General features: G+C 38.2%; 1 protein-coding gene across 4 annotated transcripts in view; it reads left to right on the top strand.

Annotated features, from left to right (window-relative positions):
* dock4b (dedicator of cytokinesis 4b) overlaps positions 1 to 24,859 on the top strand; it is a 164,196-nt gene that overhangs the window by 105,585 nt on the left and 33,752 nt on the right. For 3 of the 4 annotated variants that reach the window (XM_017694007.2, XM_017694006.2, XM_017694009.2), the window contains exons 19-38: positions 598 to 681; positions 1,138 to 1,238; positions 5,087 to 5,168; positions 5,521 to 5,691; positions 8,103 to 8,295; positions 9,016 to 9,143; positions 11,887 to 12,021; positions 12,814 to 12,912; positions 13,764 to 13,858; positions 13,981 to 14,056; positions 14,773 to 14,873; positions 15,198 to 15,256; positions 16,410 to 16,558; positions 16,715 to 16,800; positions 17,907 to 17,933; positions 18,113 to 18,208; positions 21,073 to 21,133; positions 21,725 to 21,818; positions 21,917 to 22,065; positions 24,377 to 24,463. In XM_017694007.2, coding sequence (XP_017549496.1) covers positions 598 to 681; positions 1,138 to 1,238; positions 5,087 to 5,168; positions 5,521 to 5,691; positions 8,103 to 8,295; positions 9,016 to 9,143; positions 11,887 to 12,021; positions 12,814 to 12,912; positions 13,764 to 13,858; positions 13,981 to 14,056; positions 14,773 to 14,873; positions 15,198 to 15,256; positions 16,410 to 16,558; positions 16,715 to 16,800; positions 17,907 to 17,933; positions 18,113 to 18,208; positions 21,073 to 21,133; positions 21,725 to 21,818; positions 21,917 to 22,065; positions 24,377 to 24,463 — 2,073 coding nt within the window. The remainder of the gene's footprint in view (positions 1 to 597; positions 682 to 1,137; positions 1,239 to 5,086; positions 5,169 to 5,520; positions 5,692 to 8,102; positions 8,296 to 9,015; positions 9,144 to 11,886; positions 12,022 to 12,813; positions 12,913 to 13,763; positions 13,859 to 13,980; positions 14,057 to 14,772; positions 14,874 to 15,197; positions 15,257 to 16,409; positions 16,559 to 16,714; positions 16,801 to 17,906; positions 17,934 to 18,112; positions 18,209 to 21,072; positions 21,134 to 21,724; positions 21,819 to 21,916; positions 22,066 to 24,376; positions 24,464 to 24,859) is intronic. The other variant, XM_017694008.2, reaches the window with a different exon arrangement.

Genomic DNA, 24,859 nt, shown 5'->3' with positions numbered 1-24,859 from the left:
ATGGGGGAGGGGGGCCATTCTACCCACCCAGACAGCAAGATCCAGTTGTGCTCTCTTGGACAGCCATGGGTGTCCTCCTGATGATAGGGCTAACGCTTAGATGGTTGCGCCACTCGGGAGCAAAATCTACCTGTTTTAACATCTGACTCCTGACAGATGTACATATCACTGTTGCAGCACAAGCTGCTGATAATATCGGAGGACAAGCAATAAAATAATAGCGAAGCAATGCCTTTGATGCATCAGTGACCTGATTGTTTACGTTCAAATTGATAAATCAATGCTAAAGAAGCAAATAGAAGGTGTATTTAACTGTGATGCACATAGACATTAAGTGTCTCTAGTTTCTTACAGAACTGGATTTTTTTGTCTGAAATGGTGGTAAACGTGAGAGTAACAGAGCACTTGACAGTGACAGTGTGAAATCAGCCAAGCCAAATGAAAAAGATACCGCACCAAAAAAATACTCTGGTTTGGCCTTTAGCAAACAAATGAGTTATGCAAACAGCCTTAAAGTATTTTCTTGGTTCTCTAAGACTTTTGCACAATGCTATATTTGTTTCAGTTTACTAAGTAAAATTGAACATCTTCTCTCAGTTCTTGCAGGATACACTGGACACGCTCTTTGGCATTTTAGACGAAAGCCCACAGAGATATGGCCTCAAAGTGTTTGATTGCCTTGTAAGTTCTACCCATGTTTGGATTGTATGTACCTTCTTTCATACCTAATTTTAAAATGGAAAAACCTGGTCTACAACATTTTGCTCTATATTGTTTGATAAATCCAGTCTTTTGATGTGAAGTTCAAACCACATGTTTCATATGTATATATATATACCTTTCCCTACTAACTGCTCGATTTAGGAATCACTGTCTTCTCATGGTAATAGTGCTGATTACATCTCACATCTTTCATTCTTTGCTCAAAATATATTTATGAATGGAAAAAAGAAAGATTCTAAATCAGCTGTCTTACTTTCTATGGTTTGATGAACTGTCATTGACTCACTGTGTTAAAATTAGACTACATTCACATTGCAACACTCAGCAGTTATCTTGAATAACCCAGAGTAGTCTCAAAACTTGTTGGCTATAGTGTTGTTTATAGTGAAAACCAGTTCTTGTTCTTGCCCACAGGTGCACATTATAAACTTGCTCCAGGACAGCAAATTTCAGCACTTTAAACCAGTCATGGACACCTACATTGAGAGTCACTTTGCAGGAGCCTTGTCATACAGGTATATAAAATATCTTCTTTTGACTGAGAATTATTTGTTTTCTTTATGTTGGTGTCTGCAATGTGGTATCTTCATTCATCAGACAGCCTACGCACAATGTCCCTGAAAAACAGTTGAAAAGTTTGAAGATGACCATGCTGAGAGGTAGTGGCATTGGAACAGCTTGACCGTTCAGTGAAGTGTAAATTTATCACCTGCACAGCATCCCTTGCCTGCAGGACTGTTACAGGGACAGTTTGTTCCCAGACTTACACCACATGCCTGAGCCCCAGTGTGACGCTTTGTTCTGTTTCCTCTGCTCACACACAGGGCTGATACACAGAACAAGATTTCAACAGGATCTCACACACAAACACACAATTTCTTACAAGATCCTGGCCTATGAGACACCCATACACACAAATACAAACATTCTTATATATCAGTAAATGGGATTGTATATATTCTAAGTGATTGAACAGGTGTGTAGGAGCACAGAAAACACAAAAAAGTGGACGGTATTACGCTGAATCTCTTCATAGGTGCTGTAACGTGACAGAAAGGGTCAGATGCTCGTGGTAAAATCCAAAAGATGAGGCTTTAATATCAAAGGGATTGGCAGGAATTGTAGTCAGTAAACATGCATGGATCAAATCCAAAACAGCAAAAAGATGCAACGGGGCAAACATAACCAGAGGGGCAAAGACAAGTGGCAAAAACCATGAATCCAGAAAATAGTCCAAAACACAAAAAAGGCAACTGAGAAAAAGACATAGGAGAACCGCCCAGTAGCTCTACTAGAGAAGCAATACCTCACAAACGTCCTAAGCTAAGGTCTGGGCTTAAATACTCAAGTCATATGACAAGTCACACAGATAAATCAGATCAATGCTCAGGAAAGCTCGAATGATGATAGGTTGAGCGCTGTGGTTGGGAAGTCACGTGGTATCCCAATGGATTCTGGGAAATGTAGTGTCTGAGTCGAGGCCGGAAGGGTGTGTGACAAGTGCAAAAATGCTAGAAGCTCTGGATAGGGTTAAGTCTTGCTTCAATCCCTTAATTTCACATAAAAAAACCTCTATTTTCATTTACCATGATAGCTGTCTTCCTCAACTCTCATTCACTGTTCAGACACCTCAAACTTAGCCTCACCATTGATCCTCAGTGGACCACTGTTGCTAACGTGCTAACAGCTTACAGCTTAAGGTTTCTAGGTGGAACTCACACTTGTGTAATTTGGTTTTGCATTACATTCATCAGACTTCATATACGCCATGTATTGCTTGAAGGTGGACTCATGAATCACTGACATTAGCCAGGGTAAGTGAGGCCTGCAATTGCAATGGTTATAGGTGCCCTGGGGTTCTTTGTGATCTCATAGAATATTCTATGCCTACTTCTTAGTCATTTTTGTTGCATGACTGCTTCTGGTAAGGGTAACAATGGAGATGAAATTCCTCCATTTGTACATCTGCCTAACAGTGGATCAGTGAAGTCAAAACAACTTTCTTCAGAATTTTATTGGAGCCTCTTCCAGCCTAATGAGCTTTGACAAATGTTTTTTTGAGGTCCTTAGAAATCTCGTTTGACAGAGACATGGCATGCAATAATGAATGTGTGTGGCAAAGGCCAGACTTTGACAGTGAAGCCGGCTGATGTTTTGTATGGTCAGCCACACTCACTCCTGATTGTCATTCAGTTGATTGAATCTCCTGACCCTCATTATCAGCTATACCAAACTGATCATTCTACAGTTTCACATACTTTTGCCAACCAAAATACATAATGTTGTATCACTTTGTTCAAAAGAGAAATGAAAAAACTATACAATTGTTTGTGTTATTTGTTTTATTGGGTTCTTTTTAGCTATTGTTATGACTTCAAAGAAGATCTGATCTCATTTTAGGTCACATGTATGCATAAATCCACATATTAAATTTTTCTCATATCTTCAAGCAGCACTGCGTGGTATACATACCTCTATGTAATAATAAAATGTAGCATATTGAGGTCTGGACTTTGCAATGGTCAGTTAATTTTTCTGAGAACACCAGCAGCTTTTTGTTTCACTTGCATTTCTTCTTTGTTGTTAGTTTCCTTTTCTCAGTAGCAGCTTCTTGACCTCTACTCATTCTTTCAGCCCTATACAATGGAAGAATGCCCTTAGAAATATCTCCTGAAAAATAAAAAAACTTGTTAATAGTTATAAGGTATTATTATAGTACCTTATGACTATTACTTCCATATAAATGGAAGTGCCTATATGTAATATTAATGTCACTTAATAAGTAAGTGTATGTGTAATACAATTATTTTAACCCTAGCCTTGAAAGACAATTCCACAGATATGTTTCAAACATGTATAATTCAGTTCTTGAGATATAAAAAAGTCATTAAAAGTGGTTTGAAGTGAAATGATTTATTGCAGAGAAATTATTTCTTTAAAATGGTGGTGATTGTACCAGGATGTCATGATGTCTGGAAGGCTGCAGTTAAGACCACCTTTTAGAATCTAGGACAAGTAGAAGACCCTGACTAGTTGAGACAGAGTCAAGACCGAGTCCAAGTCAAGTCCAAATGACAGCAATACCAAGTCGTTTGAGGCCAAATGAGAGTAAAACTGGCTAAAATCTAAGCAAAGAAACCTTCCCATGCAAATTACTGGACAAATATAAAAGAATATTTTCTTTCCACAAAACAAAACTCTATGAACAAAATATCTCCATCAAATTCAAATCAAAATAAAAAGCCTCCTCTTTTAGCTATAAACACAAATGTGTTACGGACTGAAAGTTTATTTGCATTTAACACCTGCTGTGAGTGAAACCAAAGCCCGTGCTAATAAATCCACCCAGTGCCTGCTGTGAATGAGTCCACCCAATGTCTGCTAGGAATGAATCCAACCAATGCCTGCTATCAATGAATACAACCAGTGGCTGCTCTGAATTAATGCAACTAACACTCAGTCTAAATGATGCAAGGAAGCCCAATGTCTATATCATGAAATATCATGAAAATATGATTAAAAAGAACAGCCTATCTGTTTCTGTTTGATGGCTTAGGTTAATTAATTTACTTGGCTGTTTTACATAATCCTTGTTTGTCAGTTTTGGTATCAAATATATATATCTTCTGATTCCTCTTCTGACCAAAATGAAAGTCAAACTAAAGCCTTAAAACTGAACTATTTTAATCAGTAATACTACCAATCTGACATCAGCGACCCTTACTGTCCTTTTACATGCTAGGATCATCTGCCTTTTGCTTTTAACAATGCAATTCAATACAGTTTATACAGAAAACTCCTTTACCTGCAGCACTTTAGATGCAAATGTACACCTTTGGGAAGATTTAGCAACAGCAGGTTAGCAAAACAGTAGACTAAACATCATAATTATGACCGGCCGTCAAATTAAGTAAAACCTGTTTGAATAAATGTCTGATTTAGCTTCCTCAGTAGTTTTACAGCTGTATGTGGCTGTACTATTACCAAGTTTGGCCAGAATTGTGTCCGACACCACGACAAGTCTACTTTGAATCTTTACCAAAAAGGAAATTGTTTTGTCATTTCAGTTTTAAAAATGAAATGTGTAGGTTTGTTGGTTAAGGATGCTTTTTGTGGTTTCACACACTCACACATGCGCTCACACTTTTTGTGTCAGGTATGTTTTCTCACCTCTTGTAAGTAACAGTCAAGATGCAAATATTCACAGGCTAGAAGTCATGCAAACAGTCATTTCTTTACAAAACATCTCTCGCAATTATTTTCTGTCTGTATCCACTGAGTAAGAATGAAATGATGACTTAATTCCAAACAGAATGTGTAAATGCTTTGCGTACACTATAACACAATGTTGCCTCCTGTTTAGGGATCTGATAAAAGTTCTGAAATGGTATGTGGACCGAATCATAGAAGCTGAACACCAAGAGCACATCCAGCAGGTCCTCAAGGTGGGAGCTCACACAGTGCATTTGCACACACGGAGTACAGTACTAGCGCTTTCTGAGATTTTGAGCCTCAAAAAATGTTCCATCACATTCTAATACAGTAGCACAAAAACGGCATGTGTATTCTACTCTTTTTTTGGCCTTCTGAAATATATTATTTCCAATGGCTCATGTGTACATAATTAGACTCAGAATCACTATATTAGTCACTTTACTGAATAGAGTACCACAGAAATATATGCAGTGTATACATTAAATATTTACAAAAATATAGATATTAAAGACAGACATAGCTTAGATAAACCGTACATAATTTAAATGTCTTTTAATCGTTTGAATGATCTTGGTTTCCTAGGCGACAGAGTATGTCTTTAAGTACATTGTCCAGTCACGGAGGCTTTTTGCGCTGGCCACGGGAGGCCAGAGCGAGGAGGAGTTCCGCTGCTGCATACATGAGCTCTTCATGTCCATACGCTTCTTTCTGTCCCAGGAAAGCCCAGGAAATGGCCCCATCACACATACACAGGTGGGGGTGCAGTAGGAAACACATTAGAATATGTTATTATAATGCATGTTTTACAATAATATGTATAATGTGATGTGAGCAAAATAAGCTTGTAATTCATACACTCACATACGTTTAGCAGGCTGAAGATTTTGTACTCAAGTAGTTTTTGTGCTTATTGTAAGTGAGGAAACTGGCATGAACCCACACTAGCAGGATGTTCACTCAATCAAAGTTGGTTCGCAATGCTAGTTTAGATATTTGGTGACAATAACTGATCAGTTACTTAAACTTAAAGACAGATTCCCCTGCAGCTCAGGCCCCTGAATGCCTTTCCTCTTGTCAGCTGTACAGCTAATTAAGTTTCTCAGTCCTCAAGCTATTGTCTCAGACAGTGAGCCGTGCAGTCTCCTCTGGAAGCATATTCACTGTATTTAGTGTTTATTTGAAAGGAAAAATGCTCTTAATTGAATTTATGCACAGTGGCCTTGAGAAGTGAGATAATTCATATGCTATGTTTGAGGGGGGCTCTCAGCACAAAGGCTCTCGGTAGACTGAGACAAAAGAGCCTGAAGATACTCACCAATAATCCTGGCTACACTCCACCAGCCTCCTCTGAGACGGCTGCCACAGTGACTCTGTTCCACACTACTGATGTGTGTTTGGTACAGTGTATCAACCCCCCACTCTCCTCCCACCAAAGGCCTGATACATCCACATAATCTCTATATTGTGTTCTTACAAATGGACTGAGACACATGAACAATTCTAGTACATATAATGAGACGGATTGAGACAGCAGCATGAGACGTTTCTTATAAGAGAACAGAGGATGATGACAACAAACAGAAGAGGAGAAAAGATGAAAATAGCAAATCTGAATGAATAATTCGGCTAAAAAGGATAGCAAGTGGAGGAGAGGAAAATGGAGCAAGGCTGAGAGTCCCCATTAAAAATAGAAATGCATTCTCTGTCTCTCCTTTTGTTCGTTTGTTCGTTTCTTTCTTTCTTTCTTTCTTTCGTTCTTTCTTTCTTTCTTTCTTTCTTTCTTTCTTTCGTTTGTTATTTCTTTCTTTTGCTATTTCTTTCTGTCTATCTATCTATCTATCTATCTATCTATCTATCTATCTATCTATCTATCTATTTAGTTTCTTTCAGTCTTTCTCTTTCTTTTCTTTGTTTCTTTACTGTTTCTTGTCTGTCTGTCTATCTATCTATCTATCTATCTATCTATCTATCTATCTATCTATCTATCTATCTATCTTGGCTTTTCCTATTTTCCTTCTTTTTCTTGGAGTATGTGTAATGCATAATGTTCTGTACTGTATTTCTGTAGCTGTCTGTCTGCTTTGCCCTCCAGGCCTCAGTCTCCTGCACTGTCCTTTAGCTTTTCCATATCTGTTTCACTTGTCTCATACACAGCGTGCCCCGTCCAACTTTATTTGACTCGGAATGAATGTCACTGTAAATACATCACCCAGCCAAAAGCAGAAGGGCATTTTCAGGTGTTAATCTAGTCTCAACCACATGTTGTTTTGTGAAAGTGCTTAAAAAGCCTGGGTTTAATCTGCATAGAGAGCAGAACAATAGCAGTGAAAGAATGCAGGTCAGAGCCATTCTAATCCATGCTAATCCCTGGCCCACTGCCCCGCCCCTGCGTCCAGCACTACACTATGTCTTTCACTCTGCTACCCCAAGAGTGGACTTTCTGGATGCCTTTACTGGGCTGAAGAAGTAGAGAGGAGTGTCACTGCTTTACTCACATATCATATTACATTTCATTAATCATTTAGACAATGAAATAGTCTTCAGTGGAAACTCCCTGAAAGATAGTATTACAAGATGTTGTGTGTGTGACAGTGCAGTCTTTTCAGTACTTGCATTATAAAGTGTTTTGACCCAAACCAGTCAGAGCAAAAGATTACAAACATTTACAAGACTCCATTGAGTATGAAGTAGGGTCAATGTTTTCGGCTAGTATAGATTAAGTTATTATTTATTTATGCTCTCGGAGAGGCTTATAAGACTAGCTAAAGGTCAGATGAGGTCAGGAGAGCGTTGGCATCAATGTTTGTCTTCTGTAATTTTGTCCTTTTTAGGTGGTTTGCCTGTGCAATATTTTATTGTAAACCATGTGTCACCATAGTAATAGTGAAGTGTAGATTTTGACTTTGACATGCCTTAATGTGAATATTACACTGGTCCCACTGGTACATTTTTTACACAACTCACCTCTTTTACTGGCTAAACTTCACTTCAAAGTGGCCAAACATTTTTTTTTGGGTTACTGATAATAAGTATGTGTAAGCATAGCAATGTTTAGTTCCCATATTAGATTTTGCCTATTTGCCAATATCAGCTACAAGCTAATTCAGTAAAAATACGCCATTAAAGATACTCTTAGAAGCCTGTGTATGTGTGTGTGTCTCCAGGCAGTGTTTTTGAGGACCTTTCCTGCAGTCTATGGGGAGCTGCTGAAGCTGTTCACAGTAAAAGAGGTGGCTACGTTCGTGCGGGAGACTCTGGGCAGTCTACCGGCCACCACTCACGCAGATTGCCCCCTGGAGGCCGTCAAACTACAGTGCATTGCCAAGACTGTAGAGAGCCAGCTTTACACAAACCCTGGTACATGCACAAGTCAGAATTGTTCACAGTGGTGGTGATATTAACCAGACGTCTGAAGAGTTTGTAGTCTCTCAGAGGTCCCTTACAGAATTATATATGACCTGGTAATGAATATGTTGCCTGATGCTTGAGATAAATATTTTAAATACATTTAAATGTTTATATTCTAAGGCAATTTAACATAATCTACTCGGAATTACTTTTTTAGGGTGTACTAAGGCCAAAAAAATGTTTTTTTTTTCTATTTCCATCTATTGTACCATTGTAAACAAAAATCAGAAGACACATGAGTATCACTGGTCATTCTGGATAGTTGTTAAAATGGCTGAATTTAGATTATAGATATTGTGACCACTGGCTCCTGTGAACACCACTGCAGTGAAAATCTGTGTTTTTAAGTTACTGTACAATGCAGTTTCATATCAAACACCCAGAATGACTTCTTTACATCTTAATGTCAGAATTATGAGGAAATATTGAAAACTTTAAGTATTATAAGTATTATTTAAGTATTATATTTGAAAACATCTGGCAAATAATACTCATGGCATATGTTTGATAAAACTAATTGATGTAAATGGTGTAAGGATGTGAATCTCTGACCTCACAATGATTTGATTTAATTACACTTCTTAAGGAAACAGTTCAATGCATCATGAAACTTTATCTTAATGTTTGTGTGTGTGTGTGTGTGTGTGTGTGTGTGTATATGCCTTTCAGAGTCGAGGTGTATTCTGCTCCCTGTGGTCTTGCGCTTATTACAGACTCATATGCAGGAGCAGAAGGATTTGGTGATGTGTGGCCACATCCTCACCAGCATGCTCTCCCTCATCAAGAGAGACGACACGGTGAGATATAATCTAGGAGCTCCTGACAGTTCTGACACAGGCCGAGCCACATATGAGACACACAGGGAGAGAGGGAGATTTGTGAGGCAGTATGAGACCGCTTTGAACTGGAATAAAGTGGTGTGAGAAAGAGTGATGCAACCTCAGAGAAACTCAGAAGCCCTCCAAATAAACACCAGGATAGACTGAGAACCTTTTAGAAAGCGTGCAATACCCTGAATAAGAGACCAGCTCTTACTCACTCTGAAGTGAGCTTTGGAAGAAACTGATTGAACTCAGTGACACTGAGGCTGTAAGACATCTGATCGTGCTCTCTAATAGCGGAGATAAGTCAGAGGTGCTCTCTGTGATCGTTTAGTTGGAAACAGTCTAGAGCACTGCAGCTGTTCTAAATGAGGGTGACCTCTCTGACTTTTAGTCAGCTGGACAGCTCTGTTGTGTGGCATAGTGGTCTGAATTTTCAGCATTTGCAGTATTATGATAAATAATGCATTTTTAGTATTACGATAACTGATGGACAAAGTATCCTCATCATTGCCTCATGTGGATAAATGCATTGAACATGATGCAACACACATATCATTACTGTCTCGACACAAGCTTGAATCTCCATTTTTGTCATTCTGTTTCTTATTTGCGTAATAAAACACTCCCTTTAAAATGTGTTAACATTTAAGATGAACGGACCAACATAATTGGTCCAAAATCGTTTTTGCATTAACTTCTGTTGAAAGGAGTTTTACATTTTTCACCATTTTAGAGACAGGGTTGCAACATTGACTATATCAAGTGTAGACAGTTCTTGAGGCTGTAGTTTCATTTTATTCATGAAAAGGAAAATAATGAAAATTTTATCATCACAATAATTGATTGGGGACAAATGAGAAACGCTTATTGACAACTGCATTTGACATTGTAAACACTCATATTTGAAATGTAGACAATTCTCTAGGCAGTAGCCTGTTTTTGTCATAAAAAACGTTCAATTCAAGAAACAAATGAAACCTAATGCTTTTTGGAATGGGCTATACATATGAATAAGGGGTATAACATATGAATTACTTATATTTCTTAATTTCAGAAGGAACACTTTTGTACATGTACACCAAACTGGTGCTGGTGCCCAGCAATTTTTTGTACCTTCACCATTAGCTTTGTTTTTCCAATATTGACTCTGTAAACACTTAATGTTTCATGCTGTGTCATGTTGGCATTGAAATCATGCCTCATAGTGGTGAAGACCAACGGTGCCATTCAGCCATGCAAACTACACTGTTGCTATGTAACAGTGTCACAGCGAAAATAGACGACTGAGGAGAGCTTTATCAGTGTCGAGCAATGGAAAAAGACACAAGGGTGCTATGCATTCTTTATTTTTTGTTTTATAATACTGGGTGCGCCTGAACGATAGGACATTCAGAGTCAATGGCTCCCTAAAAATGTATTTCGCATGTGGCTGGTGCTGGTAAATTGAACCCTTGCTGGAACTTTTCTTTGACTAGCAGTGGCAGAATTTACCCTTTGTGCTCCATTGAAAACAATGAAATATTCAGTTTGTCATTGACCATCTGCCACCAGCATGTGACCCACCACAGGGGTCAAATAAAAGGGTTGAAGTAGTTTCACCAGTTTTAATAGCAGGGACCATGACTATGTAGAATGTAACCAATAGAAAGCAGTGCGATAATGTTGAACCTGAAAAACCTTTTTTCATCTTTGCCGTCACTGACATTTTTATCAGTAGTCTGTTTTTATTGATAATCATGAAAACGCTAGTGTGACAGGAGAGGAGCAGTGTCTAGGAGGATTTGCGTGTGTTAAATAGCTGTCACACACTCAGCAGGATCACTATAAAGCATAGGGATCAGCACTGCCAGCCTTGTTCCTCAGTCCGTCTGTGTTACAGTCCAACACTGCCAGCCTATGTCACAGTCTCATTATCGCCCTGTCAGAAAACATTCAGCACAGTATGCTACTTTATATATGGACTGCAGAACAGCGGGGTCGCCTGGCCGAAGAATGTAGCCTATTATTTTATAAAATCCAGGTTTGTTACATATTTTATTGGTATAAATTTATTATTTTACTCATTATGTTGCATGAACACATTACAAGCCTACTGAGTATACATATATGAAAAACAGATAGTAAGTGTAACTAGGCCTCCTGGCTTTACCTGTATCACACTCAGTGCAATAAGACTGAAATTCAGTTGACCTCTACTTCCTAATGGTTGGTTTAATTCTGCTTTAATTGGATCACAATGTCTATGAAAATATAGCCGTTTCATTTCCTATTCAAAATTAGCATTTTTATATGAAATTGTAAAATATTGGTAAATGTAAAAAATACGTTTTTCGCTTGACAACAAATTCCTCCACTATGAATGTTTTAGGTGTCAGGCACCATATTCATAACCATTTCATGTAACAGTTTTCAGTGAGCAAGCTCTAGAGGTATTAAACTCTTCAGACGTCTGGTTCCTATCACCACCTTTAATGATTCCGGCACTTCGAGTTTCTCTAGAAAGGAGAATTTTAACATCAAACCACCTCAAATGATTTTGCTAACATCTTTACGAAACAAAACTTTGAAAAATAGCAGAGTTTTCCTTCAGTGCCAGCTGTAAACAGGGCAGGGTATAAAGCAGAATGTAAATGATGACTGACTTCTGCTGATAGCTGGACTTAATAACATTTGAGATTCATAACTGCATACACTTACACTCTGCATGTGTGTGTAGGAGCCATCTGTGTCTGAGGAGGTGGACCTGATAGTGGACAGCTTGATGGGAGTTTTATTGAGGACCATACTGGAAATCTCCAACCGACCCCAATCAACAGGAGGCACAATGCGTCTACAGTTTCAGGACATCACGGTAGGAGAGGAAAAGCACCACAATAGAATTCCAGCAGGAGGGAAAGACACTGCACATGACAGAGAAAAAGAGAAAATACAGAGTGTCTGAAAAAGGAAATCAGGAGAACAGACAAACATAAGTCCCTGAGGGTTCATTAATTACAGCACACCAGTCAAAGCGCCTTTATACTTCAAAGCAGCTCCCCACAAGCAGCAGGTGAATTGTTACAGGGAGTTTGCTTTAGATGTGACACGCTTGGCTGTGGTCTCTGTGAATGGCAGCCTTATTGAGGCTCTACTCAGTGCCATCTTTTCTGCATCCACATCCCCAAAGTTCTGCACATAGTCAGTGCTATGGAAACATGTTTGGTAGAGCCTGACTGATATGGAATTTCTCATTTAAAAAAAAAGATTTACATTTTTGTACTCCAATAGTTTCATTTTAAGTGTTTTTGTTACGCTAACCAGGGTGGTCTTCTGTGTTCATATTGATCAGTTTAGCCTGAATTGCTGTGATATAGTTAGATAGGGGATCATTTTTATTTAAAGAGTTTGGTGTAGTGCATAAACACTTACATTTTATTTACTTTACATTTTATATTAACACACCATTCATTTTCTATTCATATTCTCTTTTGTTAAAGTGTATGTATTTTCAGTATTTTCAGTTTGTAGTATGTTTTGCTGTAGTAATGTTTGTGATTAAGGATCAGATTTGTTGTATTTTGATGGGTATGTGTTTGTCAAAGGTAGGATGTAGGTTTTTGGTAGGAGGTAGCTTTTGTAATTTGTGTGCTCTTGTATGTTTCAGGGGGAGTTTGTGGCATGTTTGCTGGCTCTGCTGAAGCAGATGAAAGATAAGCACTATCAACAGCTATTACAGAGTTTCACTAGCAAAGATGAACTGAGGGTGAGACACTGTCTTATAATCACATCCCACTGAATTTTACTACACATCCATGTTAGCCTGATACTTTTTAAAGTTCAGAAGTTTGGAATCAATGTTTTAAATAAGATGAAACCAGTTTAGCCACAGATAAATGTATAAAATCAGTCTAATATGCTCAACTTGTGCAGCATGTGATACTGTAAATAGAAATGAAACATTTCAGAGGCACAACTGTATAAGTGTTGGCCCTATGATCAGGAGATCGAGAGTTCGGTTGCCACTTTCCTCTGAGCGCATTTGGCTGTCCAATGACTTTGCATGAGCGGCAGTACAAAAAGATGCAGTAGCTGGCTTCACAGGCCTGGGACTGTGCTAGCCTTCACCCTCCTATCGGTGGTGGTATCTTGTGATTCGGGAGCCCTAACTAGTGGCTGAAATTGGAAAATTGGGAAAAAAAATACTATTTCTTATGATGAGCAGAGCTGTGGATAATTCTAAAATGACAGAAAGCAATAAAACAGCAATAATAAATGCAGAATAATATCCAGTGCATCTCATAAATGAAAAGTAATCTTGACGCAGATATCTTGACAAGAAATGACTATAAATACATAAATACTGTGGAGTAATTAATGTAAAAAAAGTTATTGTTACTAAAAACATAAAAATATAAGTAAACAAAGTGTTTAAAATACTTTTGATATATAATAGTATAATATTTAATATATCGATTGTGTAAGTTATTATACATAAAGTAACATCTACAGTGATTCCAAGCTTTTGAACCCCAGTGTGGATAACTGAGGCGTGAGGCTTCTTCATTTGAGTAGCTGATTAATTTTTTTTGTTGTTTTTGTTTCTGCTGGTATCAGGATTTTCTCCTGCAGCTTTTCACCGTGTTCCGCATCCTGATCCGGCCAGAGATGTTTCCTAAAGACTGGACAGTCATGCGACTTGTCACCAACAAGTGAGCACCTTGTCAGCAGTTGCTGTTATGAATGCAAGGCTGTTCCCTCTGTGAGATGAAGGTGAATGAATAATTGAACATGTTAATGCTGGCAATGACTGATGGGCCTGCTTGCTTTCCAGTGTCATCATCACCACCGTGCTCTACCTGTCAGATGCTCTGAGGAAGAACTTTCTCAATGACAAGTTTGATTATAAGGTATGTGGGTGAACTTGTGAGTGACGTTCAGTGAGTACGTGTCTTGTGTTTGTGTAGCTGTGAATCAATGCGAGTGTGGATCAAACCGTGTTTGATATGTGACCTTTTGTACTGGTGTCTGAGCAGTTGTGAGTGGTCTACTGTGCATGAGCAACAAACAGTATGTTTGAACTGATTAGACGTTGTTGCTGTAATAATATAGCAACATTATATAGGGTTGAGTTTTTGGAGATCTCTCTGGTGTAAATATATAATAGCATGCAGCATGTCTGTTGTGCTTCGGACACCTACTGAAAGCTGTGTTTGCTAGTCTACTAACTAGTCAAGACTGAAACATTTGGTCACATTTGCATGGTGTTATGATTGTTTTAGTGGTGACAAGATGGAATGTTCAAACTTTTGTTTTAATAAAACAAGCATAATTATGGTATATGGTCAATCAAGTCAAAAGGATTTTAGTCTGAAGTCCAGGTCAGTTTGAGATGTCTTCTGAACTCTGACTTTGAACCAGTTTGGTAAAATAATCCAGGTGTAGTGTCAAAACTGGCAAATGCAACCATTGTGGAAGTTGATTCTGGTTAAGTCTTGTATATGAATATATTATGTAGGTTTATGTCCGTTATCAGTTGTAGTGTGTATCATGTAGCCTTAGGAACACTGCCCTACAGTAAAGGGTCTTTGCTTACACTTCATGTGTATGTGTATATATGATGTAGGTGTGGGACTCCTACTTCTATCTGTCCGTCATCTTCATCAACCAGCCCTGTCTACAGCTAGAGACCTTCTCTCCTTCCAAGCGAAAGAAAATTCTAGAAAAGTGAGTTTCTCTCCCCTTTTACTTCCTTTTAAATCCCCCACCTCCCTGTGCTGTTCACACTGTATTTTCACACCTTATGCTTTGTTTGTTTTCAACACACTGATGGTTTTATGCAAAATCCAACAGCAAACATTGAGGCAACTTTCAGGCAAACAAGTATTACACATGTGAAATACTAATTTGGCTCAAAGTCATTTACTGAAATACCTTCATTAATGTTTGTGATCTGTTGGTAGCCATAATGGACAGTTGCTTCCCATGCAGACATTTATACTTTATGGAGGTCAGTAAAGAATGTGTATGTGTTTATGTGTGTGCATATAGGTATGGAGATATGAGGGTGATGATGGGCTGTGAAATCTTCAGTATGTGGCAGAATTTAGGTAAGTGAAGAATAGCATCATATCTTTTGTAGGGCTGTCAAACAATTAAAATATTTCAATAAATATATCAATTTAATAAAGTGAATTTGGTTGTAGCTACATGAGAGGACAAAATATCTTAATCAGAATCTATTTATTACTTTCAGTAAATCAGTAATATTACATATCTTATATATATATTAGACACAGTTTATTCTATGAGAATAAATTCCATTGTTCAGTGAGTGTATGTATTATATATATGCTGTATGTCCAAATTTATCCAGACACACCTTCTAATTAGTGAATTCACACAGTTTAATATGTACACATTACTAACACAGGTGTTCAGCTTGTATAATCTCTATAGAAAAGCATTGCCAATAGAATGTGACCCTCTGAACTAGCTGCTCATGAGCCTGAGTTTACCATGCCCAGTGCCAAGCATCAGCTAGATGAGTGTAAAGTCTTCTAGCATTGGACTCTGAAGCAGTAGAATTGCGTTCTCAGAAGTGATGGAGCTCCATCTAATACTTTTGGGATAAGTTGGAGTGATTCTGAACTAATCATTCAACATCATTACCTGACCTCACTAATGCTCGTATGATTTTAATTATCAATCCTCACAGAGATGTATCTGTTGTAAAGCCTTCCTCAAAAATTTTAGAATCTACTCCTCTTACTGCAGCAAAGGGTTGACAAACTCTTTGTTAATACCCCTAATTTCAGAAGAAACGCTGAATGAGCAGGTTTCTACAAACCTTTGGACAAGTATCATTGCATATTCACTGGTTCTCCTCCATGATTATAGCCCCTCATTGTTACAGCTCATGGTTAGAGGGAAACTGTGGCCTTCCACTGTTGCTTTTGTTAGTTGGCTGCTCATTGATTTATCCTTAGCTCTCCTGCAAGCAGCCTAGTTTGCTGAAGGTGCAGTTTAGAATCAGTTTAGAAGGTATTTGGTTGAAAACAGTGGCAATAAAAATTGGTGTTGTTATTTCATAAGTTCACATATTCTCAAAGTATGAACTTGAACAGCCTAATTTCTTTGTTGAAAAATCTATGAACTTGAATGCATTTCCCCAAACTTAAGTCTGTCTGCTTGTCTTGTACCCTCTCTCTCTCTCTCTCTCTCTCTCTCTCCCCCACTCGTCTTTTTCCCCTTACCCTGAAGGAGAACACAAGTTGAACTTCATCCCTGCGATGATTGGTCCATTCCTGGAGGTGACGCTGGTTCCGCAGCCAGATCTAAGAAATGTGATGATCCCCATCTTCCACGATATGATGGACTGGGAACAACGTCGAAGTGGCAACTTCAAGCAGGTACAATAGTGCCCCCTGCTGCTGTGAGCAGCCAGTTCAAATCAAAGTTGGAGTTTGTGTAGATAGATAGATACACATACTGTACATTCATTGGAAGAAGCTATAAAACCTTACAATATGTTTATATGTTGAAGCTTAACAATGATTTTATCTTAGGTGGAGGCGAAACTTATAGACAAGCTCGACAGTCTGATGTCGGAGGGTAAAGGCGATGAAACATACCGAGAGCTCTTCAACAGCATGTGAGTGCAGTTCTGTGGGAGTGTCAGTATATTGCACCATATGCACCACCTCCTTTTCTAAAAAATGAGTGAGCATCTATAGTCAGCTTGCTAGTTGTCTTAGCCTTGTAATGTCCATGCTGTTCATGGGCAAACATTAAGCCTGTGCTGTGGAAATGTGTGTTGATGTGGGCTAGAGGAAATGGCTTGCTCGTTGAGATCTCCTTTGCGCTATCAACAGGTTGGTTGCCCTGCATGTGTTCAGCTCTGTGTGTTTGTCTGTGTGAATATATAGCAGTGTGTCTGTGCCCAGTCCAAGGCCATATCTTCTGCACAGTATTTGGACTGTTCTGTTGTTCTGTTTCTTTGAAGTGAAAATTCAGCAGTTTTTCAAAATTGCTGCATAATTAAGTGGTTCAGGTATCAACGAATCTATTCAGAGTGGTATGATATGCAATGCTGCTTTCTAGAGACACAGAAACCAGGCATATGAAGAGTTTAATGCCTCTGAAAGGTACCACAGAAAGTAAATTAAAAGGTTATAAATACACTGAAAAATGCCTAAATTTAACTAACTATGCCCCAAAACCTCCACTCATGATGAATCCACTCACGATGGTGAGATACTTGCAGGGCATTTTAAGGCAAAATAGTCCCCTACACTCATTTACTTTCTTGTATTTACTACCATTTTACCATTATCAGCATTATATATATATATATATATATATATATATATATATATATATATATATATATATATATATATATATATATAAAAGGCCTATAGGCTCACAATTTCACATTAAACACACTGAGTGACTCACAACTGAATCATATGACTGAATTATGCAGATGTTTAAAAAAAAATCCCTTTAAGCCAGCAAGAAAATCCCATAAGTAAATTTAGGATTACCTGAGCCTCCCATCCAATCCTGCCTTGTTGTCATCAACATCGAAATGATTTATTAGAGATGTTAGCACTTTCTGTCTGTTGTTGTTTTGTTATTTCTTTCTCACTGTTTTCTACACTAACAGTACTAATCATGTACTAACTCTTGTGAGTGAGTGATGCTGACATTAATCTATTAATATGACTTTATTTCATCTCTGCTTTCCTGGAGTAGTATTCCTCTGTTTGGTCCATATCCTAGGTAAGCACACTATCCATGTGGGTAGGCCTGTGTGTGTGTGTGTGTGTGTGTGTCTGTGTGTGTGTATGTCTATAGGGATAATGATGAAGAGGAGGCAATAGAAGTGTTTGCATTATGCAAGAAATGAAAGTTTATGAATGACCCATCTGCTCTGTGTGTGTGTCTGTTTATTGGTTTAGTCTTCTAAAGAAGATAGAGAGAGAGACATGGAGAGAGAGTGGAATTTCACTCATTGCTACTGTAACACGTCTGATGGAGAGGCTGCTCGACTACAGGTGAGATGCACTCACTCTACTAAACAGTGATAAGCAAAATATAAATGTTATTATTGTTGTGCCAAAATACACATTCCTGAGTTTATTGATGGTTTAGTCAGTACTTCTAGAACACTCAACAGCTTTAAGACAGTGATCGAGATAGATTTAGACCAATTAGAGAGCTTGTAAACAACAGTCAATGTGCTAACTGCATAAACTGCAGAGTAACAAGAATCTCATTGGAGGTCAGTTGTCTATGTCTTACTGTCTTATTTTGTTAATGCTTTTTCAGATTTTTATTTACCTTTTATATTAGCTAATTTTTCCTCCTGTTCCTACAAAAATAGTTTATTTTTGCAAATGTTCAATTTACAACTAGCTTTTTACCCCCATCTTATGCAAGTACTTTAATGTCAAATGTCAGCTAATACTAATTTACTCTGATATGTATAATATAACCACGTAATTAAAGTAAAATATGTTAGGTTACCAATTAATATTTCATTAAAATGACTTCATTTTAACCACATGAACCTGACTGGTCCCAAAAAAAGCACCTGGAGTCTTCTGTGTGCTGTTCTGTTTTCTGTCACTACATAAAGTCTGTATAAGACTTCCTTTATTATTCCATGCATCAAGAAAATGAATCTGTCAGTGCTTATTGTTGACTGTTTAGTTAGAGTAATGATTAAATATGACTGATATGACATTCATAAATTTTCTTTTTGTAATGTTGTTTGTGACGCTGAAAAAAATCTTTTTAGATCATTAGATTATTAATTCCACATAACAATTGCAACACCAACATTCAGAAATCTAGTTATTAGATAAAAATAGCAACTTTTTAAATCGTCCATAAAGGATTAAGTGGGTGTAATGTGACATTCTTCACTAATTATTATGTTTGGCCATACTTTTCTGTTGACTGTTTTATAATGTGTTGAACAAAGGCTTATAATCGACCTTGATTGACTGGATGATTTGACTATTAATATTTGAAGTGAAATCATTTCATTTTTGGTACATGCATAGTGATAATCATGAATTTACAATCACTGGGCACTTTATATAACTCTATCTTGTATCTACACTTAATACAGTCAATGAATCAACACTACACTGTCTATTTTTGGAGCTCAGTTTACTATATAGGTGCACTTTGTGGTTCTACATTTACAGAGTGTAGTCCATCTCTTTCTCTGCATACTTTGCAAGCTCCATTAATTCTGTTCCTCTGTGGTGTTGATCCTCACAGGACCACCACAGAGCAAGTATTATTTGGGTGCTTAATCATTCTCAGTACTGCAGTGGTATATTAGGGTGAGTTGCTCTGGTACGAGCAGGACTGTGCTGGTATGGATTTTTCCTTACTGCGGTGAAAAAGCGATGTATCCCTGCAGCTTGGCAGTTTGGCAGTTTACTGGCAGTTTAGATTAGACCTACTTCCTCATGAGACGGATGCTTTTTCTTACAAATGCAGCATGTTCAAATTTGCTGGCTGCCCCAGCTCAAAGTGAAAATATGGCCAAATTGGAGACATGAAATTTGGTTTAGATTCATGGCCATCATTGAATAGAATAGCATCAACCACCTGTCGTCCAACCCCCTCCCCCACCCCCCCTGCAAAAAGCTAGTGACCAGCAGCTGAAAAGTTTTGTTTCTCAAGAAGCACTTAAACAATTGAAGACAATCAACTATGGTAACTAAACAATGGTTGTTGTGTAACTTTCACCAGCAAAATAAATAAATAAATAAATAATTTGACAGTCAGGCAGCAAAATGACAGATTTCCCTTATAGATCAATGAACAGTGACACTAAACTGTTTAGAAGGTCCAGTGAAAGTGTTGTGCATGATCCACTGTCTGCAGCTCACTTACACACATACTACCATCCCACTACTCCCCATTTCTGGTAATGGCAGTTTAAACCCTGAAGCGGCACAGTGGCCAGTAAAGCATAATGTTTCTGCAGTAGTTTTGTTTTCAGCCTGTCATGAGTGAAAAATGTGGTGGAAGTATTTTTTTTGTGTGTTTCTGGTTGCATCAAAGCTGAATCAGGCTTAATAGAGCCGACGTTCAATCCATTAAAATATGCTTATATCTGCTCCGATCTTGGGGCAAGATTCACAAAAGTGTGTTAAGAGAATATTATTAAATGTGCATGTTCTCTTCACTACATACAAGAAATAAGCTATGATAAATTAGTATTCTACAAAAAAGATTATAAAAGAATTTCTCAAATTTTTTTATAACAAATGTAAGAACAAATGGTATTCTCTTAATCTGTAACTTGTAATGAGTTTCATGAAACATAATTGTTAAAATGTATTGCAATATATCTTTCTCAATTAATGCCTCGGGTTTAAATACACTACTAGAAATAAAGGTTCTGTGCAGGTACGTGTTTTGTTCATCAAGGTACAAACAATGTAAATGTACCCTCAAAGGAACAACAGTGGTTTTAAGGTCCAACTGTGTAGCTTAAATTCGTTTTTCCAGGTGAAAAGTATGTATTTGTACCTTTTCATAACCAGATGTTTTAAAGCAGAATAATAAAGTAAAAAGCCTGGAGACAGACGGGGTGTGTGAGTCAATACAACTTAGAATTTAGTGGATTATGGTACAGTTATGTTCCCTGACTAAAGGTACTGAGATGTTCCCTTGAGGGTACCACCCCAGTGACAAGAGGGGTACTACCCCAGTTTTGTACCTATTTTTTCTGAGAGTGTATGTCAATCTCTGTTAATATCTAATGTCTGAATGCTTGAATGTTTTTTTTAAGTAGTTTTTACTTTAATTCGATTGAATGCTCCATATACTAATACTCACAAATGTCCACAGCAAAAAAGTGTAATACTGTAGTTTGCTATGTATTTTCCAGAGACTGTATGAAACTTGGGGAAGTGGACGGAAAGAAGATTGGCTGCACTGTCAGCCTCCTGGTGAGCTCCATTCTGTACATTCAACAACAGCACTAATATCTCACCTGCCTACTCAGACTGGCTTGTAGCAATTTGTTGTTTATCTTTGTAGTAAAGAAGGTTATTACACACCAAAGGGCCCAAAGTCCAGCAGGTCACAGTGGTAAATCTGTTTTTGTAAGACTCTGGTTCAGCATCTCCTTAGCCATGTAAAAGGGCAGACTTACTTCAAGATTTCAGTGCAGCACTGGTCAGGACTGTTAATTCCTCAGCCTCTGTTGAGTAGAAAAAGCTTTTCCTACAGTGATGGCTCTATTGCTTGTACGCCAGCACTGTTTTTTTCCCAGCATTCTGAGCTCTTTTGCTTCTTGTTCTTAGTTCACCTCATACAAGAATCCATAGCAACCAGCAAAACAAGAACCCACAAGCACCTGGCTATGTGGGCGGACAGCTCTGGCCCCATTAATTTTGTGCAGAAAAACACTTAAGGTCCTTGGCCTCTCTCTCAACCTTTCTGCCGCTCCCTCTACCTTTCTTTCTGTCATTGTCTTCCTCTGTCTGTCTCTCTCTCTCTCTCTCTCTCTCTCTCTGTCTCTCTCTCTCTCTGTGCAGAACTTCTATAAAACGGAGCTGAATAAAGAGGAGATGTACATCCGCTACATTCACAAGCTGTATGATCTGCACATGAAAGCACAGAACTTCACAGGTAATGGGAGAGAATGATGATGCTCCACAAAGAAAAAAGGAACAAGGGTGGGCTTGTGGATGAGTTTTGTGATTTAATGTATGTATGTGTTTGTGCAGAGGCCTCTTACACCCTGCTGTTGTATGATGAGCTGTTGGAGTGGTCAGAGAGGCCGCTGAGGGAGTTCCTGAATTACCCCATGCAGAGCGAGTGGCAGAGGAAGGAGTACCTGCACCTGACCATCATCCAGAACTTTGACCGTGGAAAGGTCCCAGCCCATGCCATATCTCACTTACACTCGATCTCCCTTTCTTTCTGTTTTTGTTCTCTCTTCTCTCTAAAAAAAGTGTTAATTAAGAGTATACATTTTTTATATTGTTAATTAGCACATGTTTTAGGTGTTAATTAACCATTCTCTTGTTGAGTTGTCAGATCATAAAAACAGTCTCTGACACATATTGTGTCATGTGAACACATGTCAATCTGAATTGGAGCTTTAATCAGGCCTAAATGTTGGTCTAAAGCTGAATATAGCCCCAGATATTATTCAAAATTTTGACCACCAGCAGGTTTGAATCCTAACCCAAACACAGTTTGACAAAACTGTCTAAACCCAGCCACCACCAACCAGAGAACCTATGAAATTTGACTTTCTTTAATGATGGAGCCTGTTAAAGTGGAATTCCATAGATTTTTCACATTGTCTGTGTTATTACTTAGTAGTAGATTCAGTGGTCGGTTCCAGATAGTAGGTAGAGTGACTGTAATTGACACTGACATTACTGACATCTCTGATGAAGAGAGTGTAAAATAGCAATAGCACTCATTTTCAATGGTGTTAACAGGCTCTCTGTGGGATAATTCGATTATATTCTGGATTCACTAGATTGGGTGGAGCAAATGACTAAGCTAACCGACTCAAATAACATTCAAAGACAGGCTTTACATGTAAATATTCACTGATTCGACATCCAAATAGGTAAACTGTCACTTGTATATCTGTTACATGTTTCAGATGTTTATATTGAATCTAGACAGCTACAATGAAATGCACATATTAGGCAGTGTTAGCTCAGTCATAACATTGAATTTCCCATCGCCAGACAATTTATTTACCATTATCTTGGCAGAACAGATAACGTTACTTGCTAAGCATTCTGCATTAGAAATAGCTTTGTTATGGCATACTTGGTTGGCAAATTTAGTAATTTAGTGACTATGTCTGACTCTCGGCGTAAACAAACTTGTAAAGTTTGAATGCAACTGAAAACTAAACTGAATGCAGTTCAATCAAACCACATCTTAAGTTTTTTAGTCTGGATAAACTTTTTTTTTTTTAAACCCGATTTTCTACCCAATTTTGTAGCCTCCAATTCCACCCACAACTCACTCAATCACACCCACCCCAGTCACACAATACTAGGGTGAAGGCTAACACAGGCTTCCTCCGAGACCTGTGAAACCAGCCACTGCATCTTTTCGAACCGCCGCTCATGGAACGTTATTGGATGCGCTCGGAGGAAAGCGCCAACCGCCCGATCTGTTACGTCAGCTAACAGATGCCTGTGATGACTAGCATCGCCTTGAGTGATGGGGGAGAAGGAGAAGGCCATCCTACCCATTCAGAGAGAGCGAGGCTGACTGTGCTCTCTTGGACGCCCAGCTACGGATGGCTGTAGCATCACCAAGGATCGAACTCATGATCTCCTGATGATAGGGCCAATGCTTAGACGGTTGTGCCGCTCGGGAGCCCCCTCGATAAACTTTTTATAATGTGTAATTTTGTAGTGGCTTTATGGACCTTGGTGACTCTATGGCGCCAGATCCAAACTTGTTCACAATAAAAATATGGGAAAAAGCAACAAATGGAGGTAAAAAGGTCTGAGACTGGCATGAGACAGGCTGTCAGAATCCTCAGTGTGAAATCTGATCATGATATTTGAAAGACAATGTCCAGTCTAACTCAAATGTGATGCTACTTATAATGTCCTGTTGGATTCTGATAAATATTTTAATTTTTAATCTGAGCCACCACCTGTGATGAATGTCAATCTAAAATAAAATGTGTTGTCCTGCAGTGGGCTTGTAGATATAGTTTTACAATGTGCCATTTCATTTTTTTTCTTCCTTTCATACTTTCTCTGTTTTATACATTCCCAGGTTGTTTTTATTCCCCTGTTGAATGGAAACACAGACTCCATCATCTAGTGATCAAAATCTCAGTTGGAAATCATCTTTCCATTAGTTATTCATCAAAACAAAGCAGAATTTACATAATCAACATGCTCATCGCCTCCTTGAATAAAGGGGGGAAAAAACTCTTGCTGATTCCATAGCGTGGTGTATTTTTGTCTTGAGACATCTGTGAATGCCATTGCTGGGGGATTAGGAAGCAACAGGATAGAAAACCTTCCACTTAATTAGCGTCACTGCAAAGCATGCTACACACGCTGTAGGAGTGTTTTCCGCAGCTCTGTACAAATCGAATTGGTGGTCATCTACCGCCCCCTCATGGAAGTTAGTATAACTACATCTAAATTGTGCTGAAAGGTGACATGCCTTCTGTTTTTCTTCTACAGTGCTGGGAGAATGGCATCCTGCTTTGTAGAGAGCTGGCTGACCAATATGAATCATATTATGATTACAGGAACCTGAGCAAAATGAGGGTAGGAATCTTTTAAGTATTATTATCTTTCATATGCAAATTAGGGCTGTCTATATAATATAGTATTTGAGTAATATGCCGGTTATTTTAATTAGTTTTTAGGCAATGAAAGGACTTCAGTAAACAATAACAAACTATGCACAGCCTTTCAAAGATTCCAAAATGCTTTACTGGTAGAGGATATTAGGGGACTTCAATAGAACAGTTAAAATACTGTGTGGCAAATAAATGCGTGTAAATTAAGGGTGGGTAGTATGATGATATTCATTACTTTGATAAATTACATCAAATTATGTCACAGTATGCTTTTCTGAGCATATTGTGGACATTTTCAGTACTTAGAGAACGCTGAGCAACTGCATGTTTCATTACAAAGAGAGCCTATTTAGTCATGTTT

This window comes from Pygocentrus nattereri, chromosome 1, assembly GCF_015220715.1.
Source record: "Pygocentrus nattereri isolate fPygNat1 chromosome 1, fPygNat1.pri, whole genome shotgun sequence".
NCBI lineage: Eukaryota > Metazoa > Chordata > Actinopteri > Characiformes > Serrasalmidae > Pygocentrus > Pygocentrus nattereri.
Note: the sequence above shows the minus strand (reverse complement) of the source record. Positions and strands in the feature narration are given on the sequence as shown.